This window comes from Xyrauchen texanus, chromosome 37 (assembly GCF_025860055.1).
Source record: "Xyrauchen texanus isolate HMW12.3.18 chromosome 37, RBS_HiC_50CHRs, whole genome shotgun sequence".
Classification (NCBI taxonomy): domain Eukaryota; kingdom Metazoa; phylum Chordata; class Actinopteri; order Cypriniformes; family Catostomidae; genus Xyrauchen; species Xyrauchen texanus.
The window spans coordinates 18,821,305-18,837,615 of record NC_068312.1 but is presented as its reverse complement, the minus strand read 5'-3'; the positions used below and the strand labels follow the sequence as shown (position 1 = coordinate 18,837,615).

Sequence of the window (16,311 nt, the reverse complement as noted above, 5' to 3'; positions counted from 1 at the left end):
TCTTACACGATGTCTCAGAATCTAACGTTGCTGGTTCAAAACAAATGATGTGTCCAAGCCTTTGTTAGTAATTAAAAAATGTCATTTCAGAAATAGTATCACAGCTTGTGCTGTTTCTACCAAGTTATTGGATAAACAAAGATGGATGTGAGTGTGTGTGTGTGTGTGTGTGTTTATCACTTTGTGGAGAATAAATGTCCCCATAAGGATAGTAAAACCTGAAATGATTGACATTGTGGGGACATTTTGTCAGCCCGCATGAGGAAAACAGCTTATAAATCATTCTAAATTATGTTTTTTGAAAATGTAGAAATGCAGAAAGTTTTCTGTGAGGGTTAGGTTTAGGGGTAGGGTTAGGGGATAGAATATATAGTTTGTACAGTATAAAAACCATTATGTCTATGGAAAGACCCCATAAAACATGGAAACACAACAGTGTGTGTGTGTGAGAGATAGAGAGAGAGAGAGCATGTGTGATCACCTGTTGCCACACCCAAGCAGAGATGCTATCAGCTTTCTGAAGATCAGCTTTCTCATAGGAAAAATAGCTGTCCAGTCAGGGGTATTTCTACCTATTTCGCAGTAGCCGGTGCGCAAGAGTCTTTCACTATAGAAACCGCAATGTCCTCTGCCATTTTGAACAGTATGTATCCAATGTGGAAACTCCAGTAAGAGGTAAGTAATGAGTTTGTGTAATTAATCAGTCTGTTGTTTCTCTCAGCTGTGATGAGCCGTGATGCTGAAGTTGTTCGTTTAAAGCTCTTTTCTAGCTGTAGTTGTGTAGTAGTAGTAATACGATCGATCACGGAGCGCTGATATATGTAAACAATGACTGATGGATTCACTTCACGTCACCAGCAGTGGGGTAGTTCTTGGCCAGTGTCTGCAAACAGGGCTCACAGAAGACGTGATTGCAGGGATGGCATGTGTATGGACTGAAGTAGACATCCAGACAGACAGCACAGATATAGCCTTCACGGTCTAGGCTGGACAGCTCTTCATCCTCACTGCTGCTGAGTGGGTTACCTGTAGAGCTCTTTAACAGAGTGAGAGAAGATGACTCAGTTATATTTAAACTCAACAAACTAGTGAGGTTCACCTTTTCTAGGGAGCATCGATTTCAATTTTATGCTGATGCTGCGCAATATTTTATGTAGACTAGCTAGTTGGGAAATCTTGGTCCTATGAGACACCAATACTTTTTTTTCAACCTGATTGATTGTTGGACACAATAAGGATCCCTACATTTTCATCTTTTGGACTGTGATACAGAAAGCCCCAAGAGGTTAGAGCAGTAGATGTGTGTCCCACACATGGCTCCTCTGGAGCACAGGGCCCATCTGTATAATTGCAGCTCTCACACCCTTGGGGGCCTCCAGGGGCTATGCCCCTTGTTCCCTAGGTGTGTTATTATCATCTAATGCACATCTCATAAAAGGCTTCACATCCCCCATTGACAACCAAGTAACAAATCCTGTAGACTCCAAAGCAAAATTTTACATGTCTACTGTCCACTAAATATTTCACCAACAAACCTAAAAATAAGGGTTAGATCAGGTAGCATGGTAATAATAATGTAACAATTGTTGGTTACCATGGTAGGTGAAACAGTATACTGTATAGTTCTAGTCAGGATTGGGAGGGTTACTTTTGAAATGTATTCCACTACAGATTACAGAATACATGCTGTAAAATGTAATTTGTACAGTCACTATACTATTTGATTTTAAGGTAGCTGTGGTTAAACTAAAATAAAAAAGACGAAACTTCCAAAGAAAAAACTAAAAAAATACAGCCTTCCATCAAAATTTTAAAACAAAAATGCCATTGAAAATAATTTTAGGATTTCACACAAGGATGTTGGTTCACATTATAAAAATATGTATACATATATATGCATACTGGTCTGAATTGGCTCCATACTCTTTGCACTTAGAATTTAAATCACCCTTAAACAGGAGAGAGTTTGTTTTCGGAGATCGGAGGACGTCAGTGAATTATAACAGACTGAACTGTACGATGACAATGTAAACAGAGCAAGATGATCCCTCCCCCCATCTCTCTACCCTGTAGAGGAACAGGAATCTACCCTGTGAAGGACTCTTACCTCCTCCTGCCAAATCACAATCCAACCCACTTATACCAAGAGACACAAGCGACTTTGACTGGACTGGAACCATAATTGTTGAGTACAAAGGCCAACGCTTTATCAGATGAGCTACCAAGCAACCTACCAATATAGGAAGTGTGTATATGTAGGTGGGTCTGTAATACAAGTGTTAAAATGTATTGTTTTTCAAATAATGCATTTATGTAGAAGTGTTTTGATATCATAACAACGAGTAATAGAGTGAAGAATCCGTTTTTATAAAGTCATGAGCGGCAGTTGTACTCAGGATTTGTGTGACAATGAAGAAAATGCACAGTTGTTGTAGCACCTCTTGTGTTCTTTTCACCAGGAAACTGCAGCGAAATGTAGAAAGCGGCATGTAAAAGTCAGTTTGCAATAATGTATCCAAAGATTTCTTGAACAGCCTTTGGGCGTCGCCATGATGATTCTAATTTCCTGTTTTCTGTTTCTGGTCTCGAGGCGCAATGCAAAAATGACCAAAATGAGAGATCCAGACAGATAACAACAACCATTTAAGTTTTTTGGAGTAAAAATGCATTTCAGGCTCAACTTGTGCTGTTGTTGGCTGTCATAACATAACAACAGTTACTAACCATCACTTCATGTCAGGTCATATAATGTCAGTTGAGGCACTGCTAATAAAAAAATGGTAATCTCAACTCTGGAAAAAACTGGAGACTGGATATTGAAAACAGTCGAATAGTGGAACACTTCCGCATTCAGGAAAAAGGTGGATATAGAGTAACGTTCATTCTATGAGAAAGGTTGCTATGGTTAGCGATTGCTTAGGAGAAGCTAAAAGATGCACTCAGTAAATATTTCTTTGTATCATCTTGGACTTCAAATTCCACCTAGTGGTGTGGATGCAGCATCATTCAATATCAATAGTTTTCAGTTACAGATGCCTTTGTAGAAATTCACTATTCATGGTCAGCCATGATTCATTTCATCCATGAGTGAAAGTGTCCAGTAACAAGACAGATACTGAGATTAAGCGAGTAGTATTCAGCTGGTCATGTGATTCTAAAATGACAGCCACCATGAGGGCTCCCCACCCCATGTCGAATAAAACAACTTTTATAAGGTTACTGATATGACTAGAGTCCTTATCTCATATGAGTGCTCAAGATTTTATACGCATGTTTCAAAATTACAATTTATTTCTTTAGGAGTAAAACTTTTTTAATGGTGTAAAAATGACTGAATGCACCTTTAATGAAAGGTATTGTGTTGGAAAAGACTGTAACATAGTTCAATGGAAAGGAGGAGGTGAGAACCGGATTGGCAATGTAAATAATATTTGAATGAGTAACTTAAACAAAAGACACAAACACACACATGATGGACATGTCCGTAAATGATCTCTCTCCTGCACCATCCTCCGCAGTCAGCCGTTATCCCTCTCAGAGGCTTAATTAGCCTGATAAGGGACCGGGTGTGTAGAATCACGACCTGGCCCTGCCCTCCACCCTGCCACAAAGACATTTCCAGTTTGTATTTGTATTTAAATATATTGAGTATTTCGATTTAAAATTAAAGTTTACATCAGCAGGGTTGGGTTAATGCAGAATGACATAATAGCATTGAATGTAGAATGCCAAGTGCTGAACGTGTTGATTGTTAAAAGGTGCCCTCTGCTGGAAAATTATAAATTCTAAGTTGATGATCTGTGAGTGATCCAGAGGCTGGCTTGCTTGCTTGCTTGCTTGCATGCTTTCTTTCTTGGTTTCTTTCTTTCCTTCCTTCCATCCATCCATTGTATGTTTGTCTGTCTAACAACCCTACTTCATTCCTTCTATGTGACACTACCATTAAAAATCTATTGTTCTTTATGTGATTTGTCATTAATTCACAACTGATACCCAGATATGATTGTAGAAGTTGCAGATGTTATTTTAGATTTAAGCAATTGTTATCACAGTTTATCTAAGCTTATGGCAAAGTTGTCTTTCATTGTACAACTCAGCAAAAATAAGAAGCATCCATTTTTCAGGACACAGTATTTTAAAGATAATTTTGTAAAAATCCAAATAACTTTACAGATATTTATTGTAAAAAGGATTAAACAAAGTTTTTCATGCTTGTTCAGTGAACCATAAACAATTAGTGAACATGCACCTGTGGAACGGTCATTAAGACACTAACAGCTTACAGATGGTAGGCAATTAAGTTCACAGTTATAAAAACTTAGGACACTAAACAAGCTTTTCTACTGACTCTGAAAAACACCAAAAGAAAGATGCCCAGGATCCCTGCTCATCTGTGTGAATGTGCCTTACACATGCTGCATGGAGGCATAAAGCCTGCAGATGTGGCCAGGGCAATAAATTGCAATGTCCGTACTGTGAGATGCCTAAGACAGTGCTACAGGGAGACAGGAAGGACAGCCGATCATCCTCGCAGTGGCAGACCACGTGTAACAACACCTGCACAGGATTGGTACATCTGAATATCACACCTGCTGGACTGGTACAGGATGGCAACAACAACTGCCCGAGTTACACCAGGAATGCACAATCCCTCCACCAGAGCTTAGACTGTCCGCAATAGGCTGAGAGAGGCTGGACGGAGGGTTTGTAGACCTGTTGTAAGGCAGGTCCTTACCAGACATCACCGACAATGTCACCTATGGGCACAAACCCACCTTCACTGGATCTGACAGGACTGGCAAAAAGTGTTTTGTCTGACCAGGGGTGATGGTTGATTTATCGAAGGCTCATCCTGACATGATCTTCCAGCATGACAATGCCACCAGCCATACTGCTCATTCTGTGCAGGATTTCCTGCAAGACAGGAATGTCAGTGTTCTGCCATGGCCAGCGAAGAGCTTGGCTCTCAATCCCATTGAGCATGTCTGGGACCTGTTGGATCGGAGGTTGAGGGCTAGGGCCATTCCCCCAGAAATGTCCGGGAACTTGCAAGTGCCTTGTTGGAAGAGTGGGGTAACATCTCACAGCAAGAACTGGTGGCCACACCAGATACTGACTGTTACTTTTGATATTCAGGGGCACATTATTCCATTTCTGTTAGTCATATGTCTGTGAAACTTGTTCAGTTTATGTCTTAGTTGTTGAATCTTTTTATGTTCATACAAATATTTACACATATTAAGTTTGCTGAAAATAAAAGCAGTTGAAAGTGAAATTTTGACCTAAGCGTTGACCTGTCACAGAGAACACATCAACTGCTGCTAAGAGTACAAAGCAGATAACACCCCCAGCTTGAGCTGCTCCTGTAATGTTACTATTCCAACTCAGACAGCATATGTGTATGTGTGCATGTACATATATGTCTGTGTTCATAGCCCACCTGCACATTCTACTGCAGCTGGCTCTGTCTGCAGCACGCTGTGCTCTTCTGTCTCCTCCTCAGGCTCTTTGGTCGTTTACTCTCTCTTTTACTCAGTCTGCAATCCTTAGCTGCAGTGGGCAGGGATGAAGCTACACTGAGCCCTACTGGAGCTCTGCCAGCATGTACTCCAACCTCCTGTTCCTCCTCAGAGCTGCTGAGAAACATCAGAGGAGCTCTGTGGCTGAAGGAACTGCCTGCTATCTGATCCTCATGGGAGATCTGTGAGCCTCTAATAACACCCAACCTAACAGGTTTTTGATCGGCCCTCCTAGACAACATGTTGGCCCTGGGGGAGGTGGAAGCCTGCAGGCTGACTGCTGACCTGCTCTGCTCTGCCCTGACATCACAGTATCCATCCAGGGAGTCTGGTCTCCTGTTGCAAGCTTCTTAATGGGTGTCAGTACAGTCCACACTAAAGGCCTTCCTGTGGGCAGAGGTGAACAGGAATATGCTGGCACCCCTGGCCATTTTGCACTGTTTACAAAGGTAAAGCCCCCTTAATATTGGCAGTTACTCAATTGTCCCTCAGGACCTGTAGAATTCACACAACCCACATTGCATGCATAGTGTTATAAGGGTGTCCAAATTAGGTAAAATAACTAGACCAACCTTTTTAAAAAGATGTGATCAGCTCTTTTTCAATCAGAACAATGCTGACAGAAAAATAAATGTGTGATAATTTCATACAGTTTGACTGTATATTGCACATTGAAGCCTAATTTTTTTAGGGGTTTTCCCTCATATTATTAATCTGGAGTACCCTTAAACACTTATTTTTATTCAGTTGTGCAGTGATTAAGAACACTTACAAATGCAATGAATATAAAGTATATTATCAAAATAATGATTAAGATTTTGAATATGTTTAGAGTGAAATGCCAATGTCAACAAATTACTGACTAATGTTAGTTGGTGAAATGAAGATGGTAGAATATCTTCCACATCTCCAGGTTTTGCCTAATACTTTGTGTTCATGAACAAATAACATAGCGAATATTTGCTGGACAACATGCTACTGAATCGAAAGACAGAATAAGTGGCACACTTCTCATGTGCAAACTGATCAAGAACAACAAACAAATTACATTAAAAGCTTTGTGGATCATTATGAGATCTACATTTATCATTCATTGTTGTTGTTTGCCTTTGGTGCTGCATTTTACATTGTTGGTAAAAATACAAAAAAACCTAGTAATGCTTATCATAGTTTAATAGTAAAAGTGTATTATACCTTTCATTAATAAGTCGGTATTTTATACACTGAAAAATCTATGTGATAATAGCTAAATAAACTGCATTGACTCAAGTCAAAAATAAGATTTACTGTAATGATGTAGTGAATACACTTGAATAAGGTTACCTGAACAAAATAAATCCTTTATAGGATAGATCTGGTAGAAATATATCCTTAGAGTAACAATTATGTATAATGCTTCACAGATCTGATTGTTATGAATGCACTTTTAGCATTTAATGCGTGATCAGCTGAGCATTATATAATGTAATATTTATTAATGATTGTCATAATTACTAAGTGTTATCAAACACTTTCTTATCTTGGTTATCGTGTATATTCGCTTTGAGAATGTCGATGTAAAATGCATCGCTACTGTTTATATTCTGGCATTTTGAGCGGTAAAAGAGGTGGTGGAGGGAAATATCAGTATTGCATGTCGTTACGAGTGATCTGACGGTCGAGTAAGCGTTCCCGTTTAGTATCTCATTTCCTTTCATCTATTTGCGATGTTCTCACCAGATGGCAGCAAATTTCCTTTCTTGATAGCACATGGAGCTGTCCTCTGCTGAAAGTGCGTTTTTCCGACGCATCTTTCCATAATAAAAAGTTCAAGCGTACACAGAAATAATATATTTTATAATAATTAGCATTTATAATAATAAATTGAGTTAATTATGTATTATATACGATTTTTTAATAGGCAAAACATCGAGGTTACAGTGATACTTTTTCAATTTCTTATACTTTGTTCACCAGAATTAGCTAAATGAATAAAATCTCTTTGCCCAAAAATAAAAGTCCCTCATCACTAGGTAAAAACAACAACAACTTGCTCAGAACACACACATGCATGTTGAATTTTAACCCACCGGTCCACAACTTTCATAACTGCAACTGTTGAATGTTTCTTATATATCAAAATAGGCTGTGATAGAATAGCTCGTATCACAAAAGGACAACTTTGTCCTACTAAATCTTTAAAACCAAATGTGTGGCTTATGTGCAAACCGCTGTGCCAAAGTGCGCGCGCCAAGCTCTCCATCATCTCTGACGCACTTCACACCACTCGTATAAATGAATTCACTTCGTCACTGAGCACCAATGATAGCAGCTCGAGTGCGCGGCACTTACTGAGACCGGAGACCGTCATGCGTCTTCAGAGGAGCGAGGTGACGCTGGACAGAAACACTGGCGTAAAGGGCTGTTTCTGAGCGCTCTCACCATGGAGAGTTCTAATAACACCACTGAAATCCAAAACTGGAGTGGGAACACGACGCAAGTTAGTGAAGTTGCTCTGAGTTATCAAATAGTCGCCTCGCTTTTCCTGGGTGCGTTAATCCTGTTTGCTATATTAGGAAACGCGTGTGTAATCGCTGCCATCGCCTTGGAGAGATCGCTTCAGAATGTGGCTAATTATCTCATCGGCTCCTTGGCCGTTACAGACCTCATGGTGTCGGTGCTGGTGCTACCCATGGCGGCCCTGTATCAAGTTCTGAACAAATGGACACTGGAACAGGAGATGTGCGACATATTCATCTCTCTAGACGTTTTGTGCTGCACATCCTCCATCCTGCACCTGTGCGCAATCGCTTTGGATAGGTATTGGGCCATCACTGATCCTATTGACTATGTGAATAAAAGGACCCCCAGAAGAGCAGCTGTCTTGATCAGCCTCACTTGGCTAATAGGGTTTTCCATTTCGATTCCGCCCATGTTGGGTTGGAGGAAACCAGAGGACCGTGCAAATCCAGACGCGTGCACAATCAGCCAAGACCACGGTTACACCATCTACTCAACTTTTGGAGCTTTTTACATCCCGCTCATTCTCATGCTGGTTCTATACGGGAAGATATTCAAGGCGGCGCGGTTTCGCATCAGAAAAACTGTCAGGAAAACAGAGAAAGCCAAAATATCGGATAAATGCCTGAACGTGTCTCCGGCGTTGTTTCCGAGGAAGGGGAACGGTGAGGTGAGCAAAACTTGGCGGCGAAGCGGCGTGGAGCCACAGCCCGGCTCGTGCGTAAACGGAGCGCTGAAGCACGCCGAGGACGGGGAATCGTTCGAGATTACAGAAGTTCACAACGTCTCCAAACAACACCTAGCCCTACCTAACAACCCACAGCCGTGTTTCCAGAACAGAAACGAAAAAAACACGGAAGCGAAGCGCAAAGTGGCTCTGGCCAGAGAGCGCAAAACGGTGAAGACACTGGGAATCATTATGGGCACGTTCATTTTCTGTTGGCTGCCCTTTTTCATCGTGGCGCTTGTTTTGCCTTTCTGTGAAGGCTGTTACATGCCGGTGTGGCTGGGGGCGGTCATAAATTGGCTTGGATATTCCAACTCGCTTTTAAATCCTATCATATATGCTTACTTTAATAAAGACTTCCAAAATGCGTTTAAGAAAATTTTGAGATGCAAATGTATCAGACAATGAACTCTTAGGGACGGTCATCTCAAGAAAAGTTTTTTCTTTCTTAAACAGCTGTTTACTGGATGCTTATATGCAGATGCTGATTGTGAAATAACTGGCCGAATGCATTCAGTCTGAAGGAATAGGGGCAGTACTGCACAAGAAGAGGTAGAGTTCTGTCCTTGTGTATTTGTTTATCTGTTAAATGTATCTACTTACACCTCAAGACAATGTGTATCTTGTCGTTGAATGGATTCAGATGATTAGACTCTCAAAACACAATTATAAATGGGATCTGAGCTTTTGCATTCAACTATAAATCCCTGAACAAATGACCGATCTGCTTTCTCTGTATAATACGAAATGTACTATATGTCAGGGTAAAGCACCTTAATCTGAGCAAAGAGAAGTTTGTGGGATTGTAAACACACACACACACACACACACACACACACACACACACACACACACACACACACACACACACACACAATGGCCCAGCAGATTATTTATTTGCTAAATGTAATGTGACTATTTCTTTAATTTCTGTTATTTTGAACAGAGTTTTTAATTTATTTAGATGGACTGACTGGAAATACCTTGAAATAAAAACATAAATCACAAAAAACGGACTGTATTTAAATTATTGGAAAGGTGTTTGTAGGGGAATTTAAATAGTAAACTACACTATTCAGACTTACTGTACAATTGTAAGACTACTGAACTAATCTAAATATAAATCGACAGCATTTAGGGCATAATGTTGATTACCATGCAAATGTATTTTGACATGTTTGTCCTTTAATTTAAAAGCAAACATCAAGGTTCGATAGAGGCACTTACAGTGGAAGTGAATGGGGACAATTTTTTTGAGGGTTTAAAGGCAGAAATGTGAAGTGTATAACTTTATAAAAGCACTTACATTAATTCTTCTGTTAAAACTCATGTATTAGAGCTGTAAAATGGTTTAAATCGTAATTTTTACCATCGTTTAAGGGGTTTGCGATTTGTTGACATTACAACATGACAACAAAGTTGTAAAATTGGCTATAGCTTTGCACAAAAAATGTTAGTAAGCAATTTTATCACACTAAAATCATGTTAAGATATAACATAACATGTCTTGTGGCTATACTTTTGAAACTGTGAGTATTGTAATGTTAAAACATTGGCCCCCATGCACTTCCATTGTATGTGCCTCACTCTAACCTCGATTTTTGCTTCTTCTTTTTTAAGAAAAGGAGGGACAAGTCATAATTATTTTGTATGGTGATCAATATTATGCCACAAATGCTGTCGATTGAGCTTCACTTATATTGATTCTGGAATATTTCTTTAAGATAATGAAGAGAAATCTGATACCAACTGTAGCTTGTATCAGACTTGCTAAAATGTTTCCTTCCTTTATCCTGGCAAATGCAGAGGTTTCTGCTAAGTGTCAGAGCTTGTTTTATTTGCACAAGGACCTCATTTAATATGTGTGCTTAGCTGCCTTGTCTCGTTCATATAGATCAACAATTCAATTAATACAAGAAGACAAACCAAAGCATTTTTTCCATCAGATTTAAAATTAAAGCAAAGTATTTAATATGTTGCTCTGAGAGGACATATCATGTGTGTTAAATGGCAGTGACAGTTAGTATCAGGATTACTGTAGTTAGCCTCAAGCAAAGCTAGGCCAATACCCATGAGCACTTTGTTGCTCTGATATTGCAGGCATGCTGCACTCCACCAAACGAGCAACTTAGAACCTTGAAACCTGTTGCAAATTCATGAGCAAAGTACTTCAAGTGATTAAAAATTAAAAGCCTGCTGTAGTTTCTCAAAAAGTTTTTAAGAGCCAAATACTCTTAGTTAAGTCTGTGGAAAATGATATTTCAAAATATTTCAGTTATGAAGCATTTTGGAACTGAAGACACAAGTTTGTTAAGTTTAAAAATTGGAATTTTATATTATGCACTTCATAATGCACCGCACATTCTCAATTGGAGATGGATATGACTGAAGGCAGGCCAATCTAGCACCTGCACTCTCTGCTTATTTAGCCAGTATGTGGTTTGAAGTTGTCCTGCTGCAAATGCTGGGATGTCCCTGTAAAGACAGTGCTGGATGGCAGTATATGCTACTCCAAAATATTTACATATCTGTCTGCATTAATGGTGCCCTCACTGATATACGATTTACCCATGCCATGGGCACTGACACACCCCTGGCTCATACAGACACTGGCTTTTGGATCTGACACTATTAACAACTTGGATGGTCCTTTTCCTCTTTGGCCTGGAGAACACGATGGCTGTGTTCTTCAAAAACTTTTTGAAATGTGGACTCATCGGACCAAAAAACATGGTTCCACTTCTTTCCATCTAATATGAGACCGATGGAGGGATCAGAGATCACATGCATTCAGAAGTGGTTTTCGTCTTGCCCTTTACACGCTGAGATTTGAATTATATTGTGCACTGTAGAGGGTGAAATGCCCAAAATCCTTCAAATTTGTATTTGGGGAACATTGTTCTCAAAGTGCTGGATTATTTGCTGAAGTATCTGTTGGCAAATTGAGAAGTTTCGAATGATCTTTGCTCTTGAAGGACTAGGCTGTTTTTGGAGGCTCCTTATGACACGATTGGCTCTCCTGTTTAACATATCCTGTTACACATCGCCTTGTTATTTTAACAATTGTCAAATTATTATTAGTCTTATATTGCCCTATCTCAACTTTTTGGAGCATGTTGTAATTGTCTGATTTGAAATGACTGTAAATTTGAAATTTACAAAGTAAAACATAACATAATGTTTAGTTGTAGTGCTTTCAATTTAGCAAACGGTGAATCTAATTTAGAAATCACTTCTTTTCGTTTTTTTAGCATTTTTCATTCTGTCTCAACTTTTTTGAAACTTTGGTTGTAAATCTCCCAATCTTTTAGTGGATTATCACATGTGTCAAGTCAGTGGACACATGGACATTGTGATGGGAGAAGTAATGGGCAGAAATGTTAAATGAACAACATCCTATAACTGTACCAATGATAAACCTTGGCAAGATATGAATCTTAGACAAGATAAATGGAAAAGGTTATATTAGACGTAATACTTATGATTTGCCAATTTCACATTTGTAAATGTGCTTTGCACTGACATACAGTATCCTCCATTTAACCAGTTCCCAGGGCTGACAGCATTATATAACTGGAGTCTTGAATATGGATATTATGAATTAAGACACAGACACTGCATAATATTCTCTGTGGGAGTGAACAAAATGCTGACTCACATTGTGACTTTAACTAACTTTGGTTTGATAGGAAAGGTCCTTTACTTTCCAATAGTACGTATTTCTCCTACTAGTGCCCTGGAATGAACTGAAATGGCTTTAAGCAACATTCACAAGATGATTTTAACCTAGAAATAACTATTTAAGTGTTTAAATTGTTTGGAAAATAAGATTTCCATCTCACCGTCTGAGGAAAATCTCAGTCTGGAGACATCTAGTCTTTTAAATTCTTGTTAGTTTCTAAGTAGACATTTGCTCTTGAAAAGGAAGAATAGATTAAGCAGTATTTTTGTAATTTCTTTATATAAAAAAGTGATATATTGCAAAGACCTGTGAATCGTGACTTCCTTCCACTTTTATTTCCCTCATGCCATCCCAGATGTGTATGACTTTCTTCTGCAGAACATAAATTATGCTTTTTAGGAGAATTTATCAGCTCTGTAGGTTCTACAATGCAAGTGAATGGGTGACAAAATGTTGAAACTCAAAAAAGCACATAAATGCAGCATAAAAGTAATCCATAAGACTCCAGTGGTTTAAATCATATCTTCAGAAGTGATATGATAGGTGTATTTGAGAAACAGATCATTATTTCAATCCTTTTTTGCTAGAAATTAGGAGTAGGTGGCGAGGTGCACAACGAATGTGAATCACCAAAACACAAGAATTACAATGTGAAAGTTAAAGTGGAGATTGACTGAGCAGGGAGGAGAATTTGTAGTAAAAAAGGACGTATCTTGATATGTTTCTCCTCCACACATATCATATCTGAAGACATTGATTTCACCACTGAAATCTTATGTATTACTTTTATGCAGACTAAAAATCTTCATTTGAGGTCAGCAGATGAAAGAAAGTCATACATTTCTGAGATGGCATAAGGGTGAATTAATAAGAGAATTTTCATTTTTGGGTGAACTATTTCTTTATGCCACAAACTTTGTGCTTTAAACAGTATGTGATGCAAGATAATTCCCTGACTTTATTTGTAATTGTATAAATGATACGCTGGGAAAAAATAGAGCACACGGATGGATTTTACATCGCTTGACTGTAGCATATGGTTCCGTTGAATTTTGAGTGGACTTATTACAGTAAAAAAACTGGACTCAATGCATTACACTGGATACTGTAATCATTTGTTCAAAATCATTTGATTTATTTTTGTACAGTTTTACTTTTGGTATGGCATGAATTACCATGCTTGGAAGCTCGTTGTTCCTGAAGTGGATCAACTCTAAGAAGAAAAATGGTACAGTTAAAGGTACAACCGCATCACTGAGGTGGTACCCTTAAGGATACAAAAAGGTACTTATTTTTAGATCCCAGAGGAACAAAGCATCTAAATGTACCTTTAAAGGTACACAATAGGTCCTTAGTGTACAATTATTATAAATGTAAAATAGCATGTCATATAAAGAGAAAAGAAAAAGTCCCCTTAATGGTACCACCCCAGTAACGGGTGTTGTACCGTAGACACCACCATTTATTCTTATATATATATACATATTTCATTTGCTGTGTATTGACAACAAAATAAATAGAAAGCTAGTCTTTCTCATTAAAAAATAGACATGTCTCATCAAAACAACACTTATTATCATTTTGATTTGATTGACCAGTTGTCAGACTCCTGTTTATTGGTGAGCTAAGAATATATTCCAGAGATGAAATTACATCAGGGAAAAGTACAAAGAGAGCTTTTATTTAACACTGGTTTTTGAAGTCAACCCAAAGAGCTTTAAGAGATCAAACTACCATATGAAAAATGAATGTCCTCCATGAGTCACCACACAATTTCTTAAAACAAATAAAAATAAATTAAATGTTATTCAAATTGTATTTCATTGAATGGACAATTGGGACAGAACCCAATATACGTTTTGCACAGGCAAACAGTTCTAGTTCATTACTGCTTCAGCTGTTTTTTTACAGGCTATACACATGCAACAATGTTATTATGCATGTACAGTTTATGTGGGCATTATGGTGGTCTGTTTGATTTCAGCCCTCTGGATACAGTTCAAAATAGGGAGAAGGGGCTAAATGAACACTAGCCAATGGCTGAGTAATGTGGTGTGACAGAGACTGAAAGACATCAACTGAAACTATCAATTGTTCTTATTTAAGCTTCACTTTCATGACTCAATTTAAATAAACCGCAAATGTTTGCATTGCATGCTGTCTTTAGTCAAATTTGAGGTAAATTTCTCTCTCTTGGCTGAAATGAACAGAGCAATGACTTGAAAACAATGCAATGAGAAAAAGCTAAAAATCACCAGCAATAAAGAGCTTATGGAGATGTGCTGAGGAGCACAATAATTTCTTTGAGATTGGTCGAGTGAGTCACCTCTTCATCTCCCAAAGTCATACGTTCCTGATTCCCTTCCATTGGGGCCACAGAGATCTTGTTTACCTGATAGCGAGCTCTGTCAATCCTGTTTTTCTTCAGCCTTATCTCAAATGAATGTTTGTACTGACTCAGCTGACATGTAATTGAAGTTTTAATGATGTTTAAATACATACTGTCTTAATAAAATGTTAGACAGATTTTCTTTGCTGTGTGCTCTGTGTGCTCTCTCTCTCTCTCTCTCTCTCTCTCTCTCTCTCTCTCTCTCTTGCTGTCCATGCTGACTGTTTGGCAGATGTGGATTGACCCATCCAATTTCCTGCTCTGCTGCTGGCTCCATTAAACGAGTAATTCCATTAGTTTCTTTCACACATTTGACCCAGTCATTTAAGATGCAGCAGAAGGTCTAGGCCGCCACTAATGCTTCTACTAGCCTGCAGCACATTCCAGCCACCTCCCCCTAAGAGACGGTGGTTTTCTCAAAGAAGGTGTAGGGTATGTGAACATTAAAAGATGGAGAATGTAGAGCATTCTGAGACATCGCTGATGAATAATCATAGCCCCAGTCCAAATAAATTTATCTCACACTTCCTCATAATGCTTTGAAATGACATAAAATTTCAGCAAAATATAGTAATAATGCATTCAGGTAGCTATATTATTAAAATGTCCCAACATAAAAAAGCATAATTTATTTATAAAACTGTAAAATGCCTTTTGAATGTTAAACAGATAAATGTTATTTTCAGGCTTATAGTATAGAATAGTGGGTTTCAGAATTATCTTGTAAAAATCCACTTGTGATTGTGCTCCTATTTTGCATTTTGCTACTTTAAAACAATAGTTTACATAAAATGAACATTTTCTCTTCATTTACTCACTCTCATTCCATCCCAAATATGGCTTTCTTTCTTCTGCAGAACACAGACAAAAATTTTAGAAGAATATCTCAGCTCTGGAGGTCCATACAATGCAATTAAATGGTGGCCAGATCTTTGACCCTCCAAAACGCATATGGTATAAAGGCATCCATCATAAATGAAATTCATATTACTCAAGTGGTTAAATCCATGTCTTAAGAATGAAAGGAGTGGGAGAGAAACAGATCAATATTTATGTCAATTTCTTTACTATACATCTCCATTTTCACTTTCACATTATCCTTTAATTTTTGGCAATTCACATTCTTTGTGCATATCACCATTTACTGGCCTGGGCAGGGAGGATAATTATAGTAAAAAGGACTTAAATATTAATATGTTTCTCAACTACGCCTACCATATTGCTTTTGAAGACATGGATTAAAACACTGGAGTTGTATGAATTACGTTTATGCTGCCTTTGTGTCCTTTTTTGCACTTCAAAGTTCTGGCCACCATTCACTTGCATTGAATGGACCTACAGAGCTGAAATATTCTCCAAAAAAAATTATTTTGTGTTCAGCAGAAGACAGAAACACCCTCATGGATGACATGAGGATGAGTAAATGATGAGAGAATTTCCATTTTTGGTTAACTATCCCTTTAATACAGTTTTTAAATGACAAATAATATAAGTA

The 16,311-nt window shown here is 38.3% G+C and overlaps 1 protein-coding gene across 1 annotated transcript; it reads left to right on the top strand.

Annotated features, from left to right (window-relative positions):
- Positions 1–7,870: 7,870 nt before the first annotated feature.
- LOC127631095 (5-hydroxytryptamine receptor 1A-alpha-like) lies at positions 7,871–9,638 on the top strand. The gene has a single exon (XM_052109069.1). It carries the CDS (start codon positions 7,942–7,944, stop codon positions 9,151–9,153), a length of 1,212 nt encoding a protein of 403 aa, XP_051965029.1. The 5' UTR covers positions 7,871–7,941; the 3' UTR covers positions 9,154–9,638.
- Positions 9,639–16,311: the final 6,673 nt, after the last annotated feature.

What these genes read in the sequence shown, in the direction of transcription:
- LOC127631095 (XM_052109069.1), top strand. Translation starts at nt 7,942, where the DNA reads ATGGAGAGTTCTAATAACACCACTGAAATCCAAAACTGGAGTGGGAAC.